Raw genomic sequence first — 19,075 nt, 5'->3', positions numbered from 1 at the left:
CTGAGGGAAAACGTCTACATTTATTCTGAATCTTACAGAGACAGATTTTTTTTTTTTGGTATAATATACTGGTTAGAAGAATTCTGTCACCATAATTCAGAAATTAGGATCCTTTCTATGAGGAGGAGAGAAGAAGAAGTAATTTGTAGATAGAAAGATAGTGGAGATGAGACAGACAGAAACACAGGATAGCATCAGGAGGACCTGAATCAAAATCCTTCGGCCCCTTCTGTCTCTTCAAACGGGCTTTTTATAACAATGCCAAGGGGTAGAGTAAAAGACCTCCCTCTTGCTAGATCAAAGCAAGCCAAATGTAGACCCTTCCAAACACCTGATAACCACACCCATGGTCAAGCCCTCCCCTTAGGCAGCCCTGCTGGGTAAAGCAAGCTTAGATCTCCCTAGGAAAACTCTGTGGGCTCCCACACTAAGCTCTCCTGGTCCCATGAGAAAAAAAACTCAACAAACACCACAGTTCTTCCTTCCCTCTTTGGTGGCCCTATACCTTGAACTTGTAATTGTCAGAGAGCCATCCAATGAGGGTTAAAATGTTAGTGTTGATCATAAAGTTTAACAAGTATGGCCAACACCTACAGTTTGGGGCTAGAGGGATGGATCCACAGGTAAAGAACTTGTTATACCAGTGTGGGGACTGATTGGAGTTCAAATCCCCAGGACCCACACATAAGATCAGTGGGTGTAGTAATCTCAGCACATGGGAGGCTGAGACAGGAAATCCCTGGGGCAGGGACAGACACAGGGGATCCCAGGAACAAGATGTCTAACTGGCCCAGCTGAAACAGAGAGTTCTGGCTTCAGCAAGAGACCCAACCTCAATATATAAGGTGTAGAGAAATGCAACTTCAGACCTCCACATGCACCACTGCACATTCACGCACCCACATACAAATAAACATGCATACATACATGCACATTCACAAAAGAAAGCTCAAATTAATGAGCCTATGTAGCTAGAGTTTTTCTGGTCCTGCCTGGCCCACAGTCAGGACAAATCTCTCTAACCCGCCAGTCCCACAGCAGCTCAGACCCAACCAAGTAAACACACAGAGACTTATATTGCTTACAGACTGTATGGCCGTGGCAGGCTTCTTGCTAATTGTTCTTATATCTTAAATTAATCCATTTCTATAAATCTATACCTTGCCACATAGCTCGTGGCTTACCGGGATCTTCACATGTTGCTTGTCATGGCGGCGGCTGGCAATGTCTCCCCGCCCCCCTCCTGTTTTCTCTATTCTCCTCTCTGTTAGTCCCGCCTATACTTCCTGCCTGGCCACTGGGCAATCAGTGTTTTATTTATTGACTAATCAGAGCAATTTGACATACAGACCATCCCACAGCAAGCCTACCTTATTTCTATATAACTCTGAATCCTCAGCACTCCTGGATATGAATCAACATATGGAAGACTGAACAGTGTGGATGAAATGATGCAACTGATTAACTAGATTCACAAATCCAAAAGCTGTTCTCCACAATGGATCTTTAGAGATATCCTGTAACCTATTAGGAGACTGGGGCTAGATGTGAGTGAGTTACAAGTGGTCCAGTGGCCCTCGGTAAATCACAACTGTAATATTCTGTATTTTCTGATTTCAATTAATTCTCTTCTCCTCTCCCTCATTCTTCATGTCATCCCCCAAGCCCAAAGGGCCTCAAAAAATTTATGACAAAACATACACGAGTTTGCAATTTTTTTCCAAGGACTTGTATGATGGAGAGATTTTACTCACAAACCCCTCTTAGAAAGGGAACTGGGCCGGGCAGTGGGGGCTCTTGTCTTTAATTCCAGCAATCAGGAGGCAGAGGCAGATGGATGTCTGTGAGTGTGAGGCCAGCCTGGTCTACAGAGCAAGTTCTAGGACAGGCTCCAAAGCTACACAGAGAAACCCTGTCTCAAAAACTGAAAAAGAAAGAAAGAAAGAAAGAAAGAAAGAAAGAAAGAAAGAAAGAAAGAAAGAAAGAAAGAAAGAAAGAAAGAGAAAAGAAAGGGAGCTGCGTTTGTTGGAAAATTTCCTTGATAATTGTTTAAGGATAGAAGCTTCTATTTGAGGAATTCAGGTTTTATCCGGCTTGTCCATGAAGGAGGCAAGCAGATGGTTTTGTTGGTTGCCCCAGAGGGAACAGGAAAAAAATGAAAGAAGCAAAATGAGAAAAAGAGAAGTGACTTCCTGGGAGGCCTGTCCCTTTAGCAGCATTGAAACTCAAGCTTCTGATTGTGCCTCTGGAAATCTTCAAACCATATGTAAATAATGACAAACAAGAAAGTATTAGTATTTAAGATCTTTTCGAGCTTTTTGCAAACAACCTGAGGAGCAATACTTGTTCTAAATTACTAGCTGAATCAGCCATACTGCTGCTATTCCCCTCTCCTTCCTGGACTTGACACTCAATCAGTTCTGATCTACTCAGTTTCCCATTTGTCACTCTTTGTTGCACTGACTTCTATGCTTGGCATATTCTCTACCTAACTGCCTGTGAAGGAAGTTCTTAGTCTGTTATATTATAGTACTACCTCCATTTGCCATGTATACCTCTCATTTCTATTGGGTTTTACTAAAAAACAAAAAAGTCAGGAAACTTCTTAGTAATGTCATCTTTGAGAACCCATTCAGATGTTGTCAAGTCCTTCTTGTTCTAGTTTCATTTGTATTGTTAGGACAAACACTCTGACAAAAAGCAACATAAGGGGGAAGGGGTTATTTGAATTACAATTTTAATTTCCAGCCCATCATTTCCAGAAACTCAAGGCAGGAACTCAAGCAGCTAGTGACACCCATCCACAGTCAAAAGCATAGAGAGAATAAATGCAATCTTGTTTACTTTAAGCTAGTGTTCTCTCTTATACTGCTGGGGGAATGGTCCCACCCACAATGGGCTGGGTCTTCTTACATCAACTAACCATCGAGACAACTCCCTCCCCAAAGGCATGTCTGCAAGGCAACCTGATCCAGATAATTCACTAAGACTCTAGTGGGATTATTAGTTGTATCATTTGACAGTTGAAACCAGTCAGTGCATTGCCCACAAAACTTCATAGCTTACTTCTGTGCTTGACTTCTGCTCTACCCTTATCAATGTTCAACCTTATATTTACTGTTTATTTTACTGTTTACTTTCTACCTCCATCAGTAGTACATAAAATTATCTCTGACAGATTTCATTTTTCCTTATCTGCATATTTCTCCAATTCCTGGAATAGGCTTGGTATGCAGAGAAAACTTGATAAAATATACATTACATAAATGAATGGCTGACTAGAGTCTCAGCTCAGAGTCCATCTCCACCTGAAGCCTTGAGATGTTGTATCTTCCATACACACTCCACATATGATCTATTATCACATGATACCAGCCTGTCTACTGTTGAAGGCCTGATTGATATGTACATATTCAGAAGTGAATCCTTGATGTTTTTCATGTGATATGTCATTGGATAAATGATTATGGCCTAATTTTATAAATGAGAAATAAAGTTGGGTTCTGTGTGTATGTACATGCCAGTTACTGTGTGCACACATATGTGGAGGTTAGCTTCAAAAATAGTTTTCTTCAATTGCATCCAACTTACTATTTTTTTTCTTGAGACAGGGTGTCTCTCTGAACCTGAAGCTTACCGATTTGATAAGAGTTGCTATCTAGCAAACCCGTCTCTGCCTCCCGAATGCTGGGATTACAGGTATGCATTGCTGTGCCTGGCTTTTTATTAGGGTCCTGGAGATTCAAATTTGGATCCTCATATACACACTCTACAAACTAAGTCATCCCTCCAGCTCCAGGAAGCTGAAGATAAGGAAGATTAAATAACTTCTAATAACACTAGGAAGCTGCAGAGAAAAGTTACTAATACTAAAACAAGGTGCATTCCCATTTTTATCTCATGACCTGTACTCATCCTTACTTACCTTCCATGTTCATTCCTGTCTCAGTTTCTATTTACCCATCTTCGACCCACTACTAAGTACAAATTGAATCTTATTCCACGAACTTTTCCTTGGTGGCTATTATTTACATTAATTTCCCCCCATTCTACAGAAATTTCCCAAGATAGTTCTCAGAGAAAATAGAGAAGGTATCACAAAGGGTATATGGCCTTGGAGAATGGTTTATCTAGTTCCTAACTGTACTTCATACCATATAGTCAGGCTTTCAGGTAACAAATAAAGAGCGGATCCTTGCGTCCATTAATCTCTAATTTCAGGTAGCATTCTCTCAGGACTTTGCTATTTCTCCTAAAGATTAGTGTGATTAGTGATGGATACGCTAGTTTGCATGATATGAATGGGCTACACTTTCTGAGAACCTGAAAAATGAAGCAAATCTCCATGAATTATCTGAACTCACAGCATCCCCACCTTTGGATTAGCATTCAAGACATCTAAAGCTTTTCCCTTTCCTTCTCCATGTATTCTTCTGTTGAAAGGGGCAACTGTGACCCTTGAAGGTTCCCAGATGAGAAGCAACAGCTTATTTCCTGTAGGCATTTTCCCATAATTCCACATCCAGAGCAGCCTTGGTTTTTCAAAAATCAGTCCAACTGCTTTTTCTCCCCTCTCCCTCTGGAAAATTTATTCATATTAGAAATTGACACACACACCCCGACACACACACACACACACACACACACACACACACACACACACACACACACACTGGTCCTTGGGAAGTAACCCAAAAGTTGTTTATGGTCAGAAAAGTTTGTAATTTTTCATTTTCTCCTCTCTTAAGGTGAGACAATTATAATTCAAACCTGCAAAAACTACAATAATCCTTCTCTAATGTCTTTGTTCTTAAAGTCTTTGACACTTTATCATCTTATTCAGTGACAATATGCCACTGCAGTGTGTAATTGTACCCTAACAGTTGGCCCTTACTTGTGTACACAAAATATGCTGAAATATCTATGATTTGGGGAGAAGGAGTGAACTGAAAGTGCAGGTCTGGTATTAGGCTACTTGAGTTCAAATCCCACCTCTGTCATTTATTAGTTGTCTGCCACTAAGCTCCTAACGTCTCCAAGTCCCTCTTTCCTCATCTTAAAACAGGATCCTATCATTTCATGAAGCTTTTGTATTTAGTATAAAAATAATAATGGATGTTGAGTACCTTGCATGCATTTTGTCCAAGTACATCTTATCTAAATTGTCAAAGAAGAGTCAAAATGCTGGGCAAAGAATTTTGTACACTGTAAATGTCCAAAATACATAAAACCAGTGAGATCTGCAAAACTAGCCTCTGGCTGACCAATGGGGATCAGCACCCCCAACCTCCACCCCTCCCCAAAGAATCTGGTTCTGTGTGACGCTATGGCCAGGACCTTTCACCTCATCGTTGTATTGACATAAATACGAATTGCTGAAAACAGTCCTAACCCAGTATGTACCTAATACAGGGAATTTTATCCACAGCCTCGACCTTACAAAACATTAGTGGGCTTTGAACTCTGACCCTCGATTCCAGCAAGAGCCGAGCCTTTCAGTCAGTCCTGTCTGGGATTTCCACAACGAAGGGTTGATAACAGTACGATGGGAAGTGCAGCCTTTGTGCGTCTTGTTTTCTTGGAAATAGCAAGACTGGGTGGACAACGCGCTAGGACCCGCGGTCCTCTAAGAAGCCAGCGCCGCCGGCCCAGACATCGCGAGAGACGGTTTCCGGCAGGACCGCTTTCGGAGCACTCCGGAGCGCCGCGCCTGCGCACTCTGCCAGTCGCCGCGCCGACCCCGCGGACGTGGGCGCTCGGCTTCGTCTTCGCGAACCCCTGGCTTAGAGATGCGCCGCTGCCGGGCCCTTACCTGCTCCAGGTGCGTGTGGAGGACCTCAGGAGTCTGCCTGCCAGGTGGAATGAACCCCGGGGAAGGTCAGGCCTGCTCAACCCGGCCGAGGTTCCCGGGGAACCGAACAGGGTGCCACGACCTCAGCTCCTTGCGTGTGCTTCGTGGGAGCGGTAAACTCAAAAGAGTGAGCCCTGTGCCCATCCTCCTGGGGTCGTCCTGGGGTCGAATCACTTATTTCCCATCTTTCACTCGGCTCTTCCCCTGCTCCCCATCTTCTGGCTACAGTCAGTGGAGCTTTCACCCTTGCCCATGCCAGACTTGGGATTTTTTACAGCCCCCGAACTCAGTTGGACCTCCCAAATGCTCTTTGCTTGCGGGAGATTAGGCTGAAAACAGTTCAAGTTTAGGGAAAGGTGATGGTTCAAGGCCAAGGGAGTGGGCCATGGGCAGAACAAGGTAGAAGGAGGCTAAGCTTGTTGTAAATGTCACCAGAAAGAATTCTCGAGCTGGAAGTTGCGTTTTTCTCAAGTGTTTTGTTTCTTGTTCATTTACTTTTGTGATACATTGGAGATGTCTTTTAAGTGGTATTTGCTAAGACCATGGTGCTTGCAACCCTGAGACAACATTGGATTTTATTGATGTCCGTTTTTATAGTTACCTGGCTTAATGTTGTTTGAGCTCCTGTCTTGATGGTATCTGGATCGAGTCATTGAGCACATCCATTAGTTTGTATTGTAACATAAACATTAGCCTTAGTGTATTTTTTTTTTAATCATGACAAATTCAGTGGAGAGAAAAGAAAAATCAGTTGAAATGGGATTAAACCTCTAAGTGCACAGGGGGATTGTGCTTGGAGTGTGGAAATCCCTGACCTTTTACTTATAAATAGGACGTGAGATCACCACTTGCCACAAATGATTCTGACAAGGTAGGGTTCTCATGAAGTGCTTTCCCAAAGCAAGTGACAGGAGTATCCAGTCTTAATACTAGTGATGGCTGCTCAGCCACAAACCCTTTTGGGGCACAGGAGCTATAGTTCCTGTTCTTTATAATCAGATCATCGCCTTGTGTAGATTAGTGTGGGACTTTTTGTTTTGAGAGGGCTGGTATTCTACAGAAACAGTCACCCAGTGGAAGAAGTATATAAAAAGAATGGAGAAGTCCCTACTCCAGGCCCAAACCCTGTAGCTTGACTGTGGCAATTACGAGGTTTTGCCTACCTGCTTCATGGAGAGAAGCTGTCTTCCCATACCAGACTTAGGACTTAGTACAGTTCAGTACAGTTCATTTCTTTCCCAGCCATTCACCAGCCCTCCCTCGGCACATTGGCCCATGGGCGTCAGGAGCCCTTAGTTAGAAGCTTTCCTCTTGTGCACTATGTCCATTGAACACTCACTTGCTGTCTTTCTGTTAAGAGTCCACTGGGGGACTGACTCCTTTTGTCCCACTTACACTGTTGTAGCAAGTGAATAAAGGTTTGATGATTTAAGTTTGGCTCATTGTCCTGATTGACCATCTTGACATTGTTTGCTCAACAGGAATTAAATTAATTGCCTGTCAGGAATTAAATAAATTGCTGAGTTCTTTGTGGTTTGCTGGGTTTATGGCAATTTTAGTTCTCACAGCTGTTAACTTTATGTTAACATGTTTAGGAATTTTTTTTCAGGTTGTTCACTTTTAGCCTTTTTTTTTTTTAGCTGAGTGAAGTAAAAACATCCATAACTCCAACAGCTGTCTGTTGCTAGGTTATATGATGTATTTTATAAATTAGTCAAGTAGCTTATGGTCCGATTGTTTTACTTTCTTATTTAAGTGACATTTTCCACTTGACCACTAATGTAATAATTTTGCATGCATATTTTAAAATAATACGGCCCATGGGAAGAAAACAGAACTCTGTTGTTTCTTTAGGACTCCTGCCTGTGGCCCCTGATCTTTGTCACCCTAATAGATTACCTCTCATTGAACGTAGTGGTTGATTGATTGATTGCAGGTTCCCCTGTCTGGTATTGTATGAATAAATGTGTAAGGAACAGCTTTCACATACCTTTTAACTTCTTCCACCTGAAGTTTCAGAGAACAATTTTTATACTTACTACACGGTACATGCTCTGGTACTTTATGCTCTATTAAACAAATTGGGCTGATCATCATCCACCGAGTTGACTTCAGTCCAATGATGAGTATGGACCTGTAGTTTGAAAAGCACTATGGTAAACAACTAGTACAAAATAGTCTCTCACCTTGTGTTTCTTATTCAGATTGTACAGTGAGTATGTTTGATTTTGTGTTTAAGTTGTCTTCTGAGATGATGAGCAACCTATAGGTTGACTGTTTGCCAAGTCAGCAGCCAAAAGAATTCTGCGTTTCTTGTTGAGTTGTAAAGTCTTATATATTAGAATTAAAGAACTGATGGAGCTTTGTTTTGTTTAGTTTTTGTCTTAATTGCTGGCTTAATTAAGGCTAATGGAATAGTAATAAAAGGAGAAGAAATTTGTCTTTTCTGGACAGTGATATGTGAGAAATGTTTGTGAAATGTTTGTTAAGTTTTAGTGTGTCTCTAAGACATCTGTAAAGAGTACATCTTAGACCAGAATGACCTATTTTGAATATTTTCCGATGAAAGAGTGACATTCAACATTCTGTTCTTTATTCATAAGTACCTATGTAAATATGCAATTTGTCAACCTCATCTTTTGTACTTGTTTTTGTTAGGAAGCCTTCAACAAAGCAGAAGGGAGAAGTGAACTAAATTTAGTATGTTTATCTTAGAAACCTACAGTATTAAGGAGATAAGAGTCACAACATAAAATCTGGTTAATCTTGAGCTCAGTAATAGCTCACATTTCTATGGTGCATCACAGTTTTCTGACACATGCACATACATTATTGCCATTCTTGTACAGCAACTTGGTATGGCAGAAGACATTGCTCCCAGTTTAAAGAATCTCGAATTCCCTTTTTCCTGCCACACAACTTATACAGTGACAAATTTAGAATTAAAACTCAAGTCTTCTGTGAATATTATTCTTGTCCTTGTTGATCTTGAGAAATAATTGAGAATAAATATTTATTTATTTTTGATTTTTTTTTTTTCTTCTGAGACAGGGTCTCATTTTGTAGTGCTGGCTAGCCTGGATTATTATATAGCCTGGATATATTATATAAATCAGAGTGGCCTTAACTATCCTGGAATTCACTATGTAAATCAAGGTGGCTTTAACTCACAGTGCTGAGATTAAAGGCATGTGCCATCAAGCCCATTGAGAAGAGACAGTTTTAACATTGTGGTTCAACCATCTAAATATAAATAAATGAAACATTCTATGCTCAGAGGATGGTTATAGTATGTGTTATACTGCAATGCCAATATGTCTTATTTTTAATATTTTAAATCTACCTTTTAATTAATTTAAAAATATTTATTTATTATTAGGACAGGGCCTCACTAGCTGAGGCTTGCCTGAAATTGCTGGATAGTCCATATTGGCCTCAAACTCATGATCCTTCCTGTGTCTAACTTGGGATTGCTGGCCTTACAGAAGTGTACCACAATACCAGGTACTACTACTACTGCTGGTACTACTTCTCCCCCTCCTCCTCCTCCCCCTCCTCCTCCCCCTCCTCCTCCTCCTCCTTTTTTTTCTTCTTTTTTATGACAAACCAACTCATTGATACATCTAATAATGAAGGAAGAAAGTTGGAACTAAAAGGGCTATTTATTCTTAAAAATCAAGTTTGGTCCTTTTTAAATATAGCTTATCAAGTAGAAAAGTAGAACTTTAGATAAACTCAAGAATTATATCTGTTTAAAATTAGTTCTATGATTCTAAAGAATTCATCTAAGGTGGTTGTTAAGTTACTTGGAAACACAAGAAAGTCCAAATTCTCCCTTACTTTTAATCTTCTGCCTATTGACAACTAAATTATTTGCCTTTATACAAATCTTAAAATTAATACTTTGTTTTTTTTTAATTCGTAGATGTCTGTGGAGCTTAAGAACACCATGGAGCTCATCAAAGTATGACACTGAAGAATATGATGGCTGAAAACAACTTAAAAATGCTGAAGATTCAGCAACGTGTAGCCAACAAACTACCTAGGAACAGACCATACATTTGTAACATTTGCTTCAAGCACTTTGAAACACCATCAAAATTAGCTAGGCATTATCTCATTCATACCGGTCAAAAGCCATTTGAATGTGATGTATGTCATAAAAACTTTAGACAACTAGTTCATCTGGAGAGGCACCAGTTAACTCACAGTTTGCCTTTTAGTTGTAACATTTGCCAACGCCACTTTAAAAATCTGAAGACACTGGTGAAGCACCAGCAGCTTCACAATGAATCCTATCACAATGATGTTAAAGTCAGAAGATTGCTTGAGACCAAGCCAGAGAAGCCTGTGTATGGAGTATATAATACTTTCACTGCAGAGGAAAGACGGGCACTACACCCATGCTCTAAGTCTGATCCCACGTACAGCACTACAAAGAGAAGAAAGCATATTCATGCATGTACAATCTGTGGCAAAATGTTTCCATCACAATCAAAACTTGATAGGCATGCACTTATTCATACTGGGCAGAGGCCTTTTAAATGTGTCCTGTGCAGTAAATCTTTCCGACAGTCAACTCACTTAAAAATCCACCAACTCACACATTCAGAAGAAAGACCTTTTCAATGTTGTTTTTGTCAAAAAGGATTTAAGATTCAAAGCAAACTTCTGAAGCATAAACAAATCCACACTAGGAATAAGACTTTTCAGAATCTTTCTTTAAAAGTAAAGAGTCCTGAATCATGTCCCCTACCTAATAAATTAAATGCAAAGCAGGATGCTTTTGAAAATGGTGATATGGGTGAATCTGAGGAGAATAATCCTCTTGATGTCCACTCTATTTATATCGTCCCTTTTCAGTGTTCAGAGTGTGAAGAATGCTTTGAGTCAGAGCAGATTCTCAAAGGACACAAGTGTCTTCCTGCCAGAGGTGGCAGAATTCCAAGCAGGCTCAAAAGAAGCTGTAACTATAAGACCGTTGTTAAAAAGCTCTTGGCCAAACTTAAACGTGCTGGGGGTAAAAAATCAGATAACCTTCAATCAGAGAAAAGAACATTTAAAAGCAACTGCTTGAAAAATTGCGAACGTACCCCTGCTGAGCAGAACATGGAACAAACTCAGAGAACTTTTGTGGGTTCCCTTGGCAGACATGGATCATGTAAGGCAGTTAGCAAAAAGAAGAAGAAAACTCTAACTTTGCCATTTTCTTGGCAAAAGCAATTCCAGAGCCAAAATATGGGTAAAAGTTTGCAAGGTATCTTTACAACAGGAAGCCTATTAACTATGGATAGTTCTGTGAATAATAAAGACTTGTCAATCTATGGTTCGTCAGGTGAGGAATACTTTAATAACTGTGACATGCTTCAGTGTGGGTTTTCAGATTCAAGTGAAAATATACATACTGGACATAAAATGTGCCCCTGTGATAAATGTGAGAAAGTGTTTCCTTCTATCTCTAAACTACAAAGACACTATTTAATTCATACTGGACAGAGGCCTTTTGGCTGTAATGTTTGTGGGAAATCTTTCAGACAGTCGGCTCACTTAAAAAGACATAAACTAACTCATATTGAAAAGATTCCCTATAGTTCCTTTTGGCAAGTGGACTTCGGAAATGTGAACAAACTTTTTGTTCATCCAAGTGATGATGTTAGCTATAATGCTTCCCAACAGTGTGAGGGGCTTAGTTTTCAAAAGTTAGAGGGTTCAGAGTCCAATCAGGTATCGGGGACTGAAGTCAAGGCAGAATCAGAGGATTTCGTTCTCGGTCCCCACTGTAGGAACAGGCAGTCTTACCTCACTAACACACTTTTGGAGTCAGAGCAGAGCCGTCACTGTTACAGTTATTTAGACCGTCCTGAAAGAAGTGATGGGCTCCTTTACCAGTGCAGTGTGTGCTGTAAAAATTTCCGGTCTCCGTCCAAACTAGAAAGACACTATTTAATCCATGCAGGGCAGAAACCATTTGAGTGCTCAGTCTGTGGCAAAACATTCAGACAAGCACCTCACTGGAAGAGACATCAGCTTACTCACTTTAAAGAACGGCCACAGGAGAAAGTGGTTGTTCTAGATTCAGTTATGTAACACAAAACCACTAATGCATTTGTGGTCTCTGGTGATATAATACCCTCTGAGACATTTTGCTGAAGGCCTACATTAGAGAATGGCTTCATAGGCAATTGCTTGTCTTGCATAATAAGGAGTAAGTTAAATAAAATCAGTGTTTTAGAAACAGCCGAATGACTTGAGAAGGAATAGAATGGTTTGATGCCATAACTAGGTATCTAAGGTTGTCAGTGTATAACTTTGGTTGTATTAAAAGGTATGAGTCCATCATCAATTTGGCCTGATTTGTTGAATTACTCCTTAAGACATTGTGTCAATATATATATATACATATATATGTATGTATATATACATATATATGTATATGTATACCTCCCAAAATGAGGCCAGAATTGCCATTCGGCTATAGTAAATCACCCTGCCATAATTTATTTTACATGGACACTTACTTAAGTTCTATTGCAAAACATTTTTCTTACAAGTTAAAAGATAAGAGGACAACAGATATGGAAACAGGTGGGGGAAATTACAACTTTTTCACAGTGATTTTTTTGAGATGTGGCAATTTTACCTTCTTAGTCAGAAGTGTCCCCTCCCCATCTAGGCTGCTGTTATTTTTCCCTAAGGAATTGAAACATAGGAAGAAGGTGGGTTACACCCGTGAGTATTTACCATCCAGTACTGTTTACATTTACACGGGTATTTCCCAAGAGCTTTTCTGGTATGTCTGCAGTTGTATCTTTTTAGACATTTAAATGCAGTGCACCTGTTTGCCCATTAGTGGTTGAGAGCAGTAGCCAGGACCAAACTTGGCTTTAACAGATCTTTGAGTGGCCCTGGCTTAACTAAGTCTGTTCTGCCAAATTTGATCAAATGGTGATAGCTATGGTGTAGTTTTGGTTTTTGCACCTCTGTGAAAGACACTAATGCTATAGTATTGTTTTAATCTTTGTTGTTACTTCAGTTAGTAAGGATATTGTCCCTGTATAGGAATAAGATGCTGCTAGAGTTCAGGGCATCATTTTTTTCTAAACAGTATTGTCATGATTTGACAAAATATTTCATTTACTCCTAATCTTCGAGAGAAGTATCTCAGTCACAGATTGTCCTTCACATTTGTGGCAGTTTGTAAAATCATTGACTAACATCTTCTAGCAGTAAAAAGAGTAACTGTTCTGAGGTGAAAAGAAATGGGTGGGAATTTAGCACACTTAAATACAGTGAAAAGGCTGCTGCTGGAAGTGTGGGCAGTTAAGTAAGTGTAAACATTGATCATGGTGTAAGAGCTGTACTTTGTGAGGGGAGGAAAAGGGAAAAACTTTCAACCCACATGACTCTTATGAACTTGGGTTTAATTTACAGAGATGAAATGTGATGGTATGAGTAAAATACCCGAATGATATACAGATGTGCCTATTTTTAAGTAGAGATGTTCATCTAAAGAGGAGAGCCACATGACTGAAGGAATAACTTCTCTTCTGTTTGAGATTTGAGGTGTGTTTTTCCAGCACAAGCAAGATATGGTTTACAGAATTGTCTTTGCACAGAACTCTTGCAGGAATTGTTGCATAAAAGCAAAGCATAAATAGTTCATGTTTTCCAAGAGTAAAAGTTCAAGAATTATTTAATGTGTAAAATTATGGATTTGGGCATTTCCCAAATTATTTATATAATTTTATTTGAAGGGAAATGCCTGACATATTTCTTTCCCACCTAAACAGGGAGAGTTGAATATTGTGCTCGTATGACTATGAATCTTTGCCTGAGTAATAATAAGATGCTTTGTTTGTTTTGGTTTGTTTTTTGGTGGGTTGTTTTTTTTTTTTTTTTGGCTCATGCCTTTTAAAGCTGTTTCATATTGAAAGTTGGAATACTGTAAAAATTTTGTCAAGAGATGTACTGTAGTGCTATTTGAAGTACCTGTAACAAAATACTTACCTTATTATCATTGCAAGCTTCTTATGGGAACTGTAGAAGTGAAAATAAAGTACGAATTCATGTTAAGATAAACATGTTAAATGATGGTTTGCTGCATGCTAGAACTGTACTTATTGTTGAGTCAATTATTTTGGTTTTCTGGAAAAAATAAACTTTATAAATATCTTTTAAGAGAACTAGAATTTTTTATTTGAGTGGTTGGAGGTTTTAGCATGATTATTTACTGAAGGAGTTTAATTAGCTGAGCTAGAGCAATTACTGCTTCATGTTTCATACTGCAACAGTGTCTGATTTTATTAATACATGTTATATGTTGATGGGAAGTAGATAATGGTTAACATTCTTGAAAAACTCAAATTTCAGAATAATTTGAAAATAAAGTTTCAAGTTACACAGTTTGCACTTTTTTAAAAGGAAAAAAAAAGTCACATAATATTGGAACAAGCTACCAGTGCCACTTCCTACAATGAGCTTACATGCTTGTCTAATCATGTACTTCATTTCTTGAAAAAAAAGATTTCTTTTTAATCATGTGTACATTTGTATGCAGTTACGTGCCTGTGAGTACTTGTAAAGATGGAGGCCAGAAGAGGGCATCAGATCCCTTGAACTGGATTTCCTGGTGGTTGTGAGCTGCTCTGGGTGGGTGCAGTGAACTGAACTTGGGTCCTCTACAAAGCAGTGTATGGTCTTAACTGCTCAGCCTTCTCTCTGGCCTCACGGACATCATTTATTTGTGATACCTCCTTATCACTTCTGAAAGAATATGTTAATTCCATTGCTTGTCATATGACCTACTTACTTAATCTATCTACCTTTCTCTTTGACTTTCCTCTACAGATTTGTCCTAATAGAATTGCCTTCTCCAGTACTGTACCATAATTCTTTCTGCATCTATCTGTATTGTCTATCCAGTATTTAGACACATTCACACTATTCAAAGAAATAGTTAAGTCAAGCTTTATTCCCTTCTATTTCCTTAACAGTTGTGGGAGAAAAGCCCTTAAAATTGATGCAGGAAGATATAGATTCCAATTATGTATTATATAAAACAATCTATTAGAATGAAAGATCTTTTAGGGCCGATCAACAGCAGGCTTTAGGCTTGGAAGTCAAGGGACTTTACAAGAATCCTTTGTTAGAAATAATACTTGGAAGATCTGTTTTATGATGTTGAGTGGTGTTTGCCCTTTAGAAGCTTCAGGAAGAGAGAACAGTTAATCCCTATCTTGTGATTTCTTGTCCATTAGAAGAGCTTAGAATTTCAGTACTAGGTGGAATTCTGTTAACACTAGAGAAAACAAGGAAACAATTTGGAAAGAACAGTGGAGCAATGGTATTAAGTGGGATACAGAGCACAGCACGTCATATCCTGCAGCTAAACTGGCAAGTTTCTGTTGGTTTTCAAAGTTCAGCTAAGTTCCTCTGGTAGCCTTTTTGATTTACCCAACCATCCCATTCCCTGGGCTGCCACTGCTTTTTGCTTATAACTCATATTAACTCTGTTACCACTTAATAAATGCCTGAAATCATCATCTTCCAAACTGGAAAGGTTCACTGTAGCCCTGAGTCTTGGAGGTTTAATCCTGTAGTTCACATGGTTGGATGACTATCTTTAGGCCTGTGACAAGGTGATACATCATGGCAGGAAGTATGTGGTTGAGCAAGCTTCTCACCTTATGGCAGTTGCAAAGTAAAGAGAGTGAGCACAAGAAACAGTGTTCTATAATCCTTTTCAAAGGCCCAACTAAAACCATAAATGTCATTGAAATATGCTTTCTCATAAGGATTACCAGCCTGCAAATAATGACACAGAGACTTATTAATTACGAAAGATTGGCCTTAGCTTAGGCTTGTCCCACTAGCTCTTATATCTTAAATTAACCCACTTATTTTAATCTGCATTCTGTTGTGTGGCTCGTTACCTCATCTCTCCATACTGCCCATTCTGCTTCCTCCATGCAGTACCTCTCCCTTCTTCTTTCCAGAGTCTTCTCTGTTCCAAGAAGTTCCGCCTAACCTCTTCCGACCTAGCTATTTGCCATTTAGCTCTTCATTAAACCAATCAGAAGGTGCTTTGGCAAAGACACATCTTCACAGTGTAAACAAATATTCTGCAATATGTCACATTAGACCTCACCTCTTGAAGGTTCCCATCACCTAATAGCACCAAGCTGAGGACATGCTGTTAACACTTAAGCCTTATGGGCATATTCCAGGTCTAGACTATTGTCACTGTTAGTAGTCACCACAGTCATCAAGTTTCATGTGAATTGGTTTTGTTAGAAGTATTGCTGGCTGAACTGTACAACAGGATTTCTAATTCATTATATTTTAACCCACAATACATTTACACAGGTTTGTTTTGAGACAACATTTTTTTTTTAAATACAGAGGCGAATTGCTTCCTTCTGGAAAGAAAAATTGAATGCATCTCTTTAATGCTTAATATAGTATCCAAAAAAAATTCTCAAATGCAACTTGAGTGCAGAAGAAAGAAGTTAGTGAAGAGTTTACTACAAGCATTTAATATTCTCTAGATATTTTGATTTTTCTTTTTACTGAAAAGACATCTATAATATACAATGCAAGCAAACAGATTTTGGAAGCAAGTCAAATTATTTCAAAATAAAAAGAAAAATGTCTGCATATATTGTATTTTTATATTATCATGCAAAATGTCAAGGAGTATGTTTATGGGTGGAGGAGTTGACTTGTGGAGTTCATCTTGGGAAGCCAGTGGTGGAAACTGAAGAAAAGGGGCCTGGTATGACACTGGCTCCCTTGTGGTCTCAACTCCCTTTCCTGGGGTTAATAAATGGTTTGGCAGTCTTTGGACACAGATGAGGGGGGGATTGCTCATCAACTGGCAGGAACAGGGAAGGCAGAGTGGCAGGATGGAGACAGACTCTACACTTCTACCACAGCCCTTGGGGTATACTCTGGCTTGGTATGTGGTGAGGCTGTGTATGTATTGCTTCAACCAGCTCAAAAGGAAACAGTGTTTGATCTGGCCAAACAATCTAGAGATAATTTTTTTTAATCTATAACCTCATTTAGATCCTTTCAGAGGGTGTATTTGCCTTAGATTATGTTGAGATCAAAGACAAATCAAGTACATTCTAAACTCCACTCACAAATGTCTCTATCCTTATTCCTCTTTCTCATCATCTTCCTCAGAATGCTCCTCCACCTTCTTCTTTACCCCCATCTAGAAACTTCAGTTGTCCCTTTTTTCCCTATTGTCTAGTTTTTTACTTCTCCATTGATTTTTTTATCTCTAAATACCAGATTTTTTAAAAAAACATATTTTCCCATGGTAAGATGGTTTTTGCTGAAATTAACATGTCACCTGCCTCAAACGACTTTAACAATAAAACTTACTGGCTCCCATGACTTGAAACTGGCTAGACAACTGTTGAGCTGTCCAATCACATTCTTGGATCTATTCTGCTTCCTTCTACCTGCTCTACCTTTCATGGTAACCTGCTACTTTCCTTGTGGTTTTTGAATGCTTTGTAATGTACCCCAGCTTCCTTCATGGTAGGGAGAGTAGAGTAGGATATGAGTGAGAGATCCTACTCACAAGAGCAGAGTACAACGTTCTCAGAATCTCAGTAAACCTCACCTCTGCCATCTCCCTCCCAGGAATGTTCATGAACCAACCGTAGACACAGACAGACAGGGGAGGTAGGATTGACTCCATCTGTACTAATATTACATATATGAAGATGGTATGGAAACTGGTGGAATCTGAGGGTGTATTTGAAGAAAAATTGAAAAGACAACGCTGTAGAATAATCCTCTTGTACACTGTAAAGATTTGTCACTCAAATTGGTTTAATAAAACACTAATTGGCTGGCAGTCAGGCAGGAAGTATAGTCGGGGCAACCAAACTAGCCATATGGCAAAGCATAGATAAGAAATATGGTCAAATTTAAATGTAAGAGTTAGGTAATAACAAGCCCGAGCTATCAACTGAGCATTTATAATTTATATTAAGTCTCCTAGTCAGTTATTTGGGATGCAGCTGCCAGTTATTTGGGAGCAGGCAGTTGGGACAGGAAACTCTGCCTACAAGACAACATCTTGTACCTAGCTTAAAAACAGGGTTGGGGGTAGGGAGATAGTTCATTGGCTAAAAGGATTTACTGAGCAAGCACAAGGATCTGAGTTTGGATCCCACAAAAGCCAGACATATACCTGTGTAACCCCTGTGCTGAGGGTGAGTGTGGAGAGAGGTAGATCCTGGGGGCTAACTCACTGTCCAGCCAATGTAGCTCTAATGGCAAACTCCAGATTTAGTGAGAGACACTGTTTCTAAAAGTAAGGTAGAACACAATAGAAAAAAGCACCTGATATTGACTACTTCAGATGCACCTGTATGGGCACAGCACACACCCTCACATGCATAGGACACATACCACACATGCAAACATGTAAGAGCAAAAGACAGGTTATAAAGACTTTGTTCCTCCGGCTACTGTCATACTTCACTGTTCTTACTTTATGGTCAGAAATGGTGGAATATACTGCATCCCTACTGCCTCCTTTGCCTCTTCACTCATTCACTTCTTAGTCTTATATTGCCTGGTATCCCTGCTTCCCACTAAATCCTTGGGGTCTGCCTTCACGATAGTTATTGAATGGGTGTTGTTGGTTACAGTAACATCTCTCCTGCACCAGATCTGGGGCAGGCTGAGTCTAGTTGCAGCTCATCAGTCGGGTTTGATCTTTCCAAACTTGTTAGCATATTCCATCTCTCATTTGAGTCGCCCAAATTGGCTCTGGTGTAAGCACTGAACTAAGGAGGTGGTCAGGGTGGATTCTTGTACTTAATTCAGATTTCAGGAGGAAACAGTACACACAGAGCTTCTCTGCTTTAGTGCCATGAACTGGTTATCAAGTCAAAACAGGATTGGAAGAGTCAAAGCCGAAAAGTCACGGAGAATGGAACCAGAGCCCTCACAAATGCCTGTCTGATGCCTACGTTGTCACTAGTCCTTTTATTCATTCATAGAGACATTCTTGACTTTAAAGCCAACTTTCATTTTTCCTACAACAATAAAATATCCTAACTAATGTTCATCACTAAGTCTTTTAATTGCCCAGTTCCCGGTCTTTGTGGAATTCTTGTCCTGTTGCTTGTCTTAAGCACTTAACACCAACGACACCCTTGCCTTTGCAGCCCTTCTTTTTTGACTCCAGGATTTCTT

At 39.6% G+C, this 19,075-nt stretch overlaps 1 protein-coding gene across 1 annotated transcript; it reads left to right on the top strand.

Moving 5' to 3' along the window:
• Positions 1–5,696: 5,696 nt before the first annotated feature.
• Positions 5,697–12,466, top strand: Znf770 (zinc finger protein 770). Its single transcript, XM_059259517.1, has 2 exons — positions 5,697–5,821; positions 9,777–12,466. Exon 2 carries the CDS (start codon positions 9,818–9,820, stop codon positions 11,936–11,938), a length of 2,121 nt encoding a protein of 706 aa, XP_059115500.1. The 5' UTR covers positions 5,697–5,821; positions 9,777–9,817; the 3' UTR covers positions 11,939–12,466.
• The last annotated feature ends 6,609 nt before the right edge of the window (positions 12,467–19,075 follow it).

The sequence above is a fragment of the Peromyscus eremicus genome, chromosome 4, assembly GCF_949786415.1.
Source record: "Peromyscus eremicus chromosome 4, PerEre_H2_v1, whole genome shotgun sequence".
Lineage (NCBI taxonomy): Eukaryota > Metazoa > Chordata > Mammalia > Rodentia > Cricetidae > Peromyscus > Peromyscus eremicus.
This window is presented reverse-complemented; position numbering and strand designations above follow the sequence as displayed.

What these genes read in the sequence shown, in the direction of transcription:
- Znf770 (XM_059259517.1), top strand. Translation starts at nt 9,818, where the DNA reads ATGACACTGAAGAATATGATGGCTGAAAACAACTTAAAAATGCTGAAG.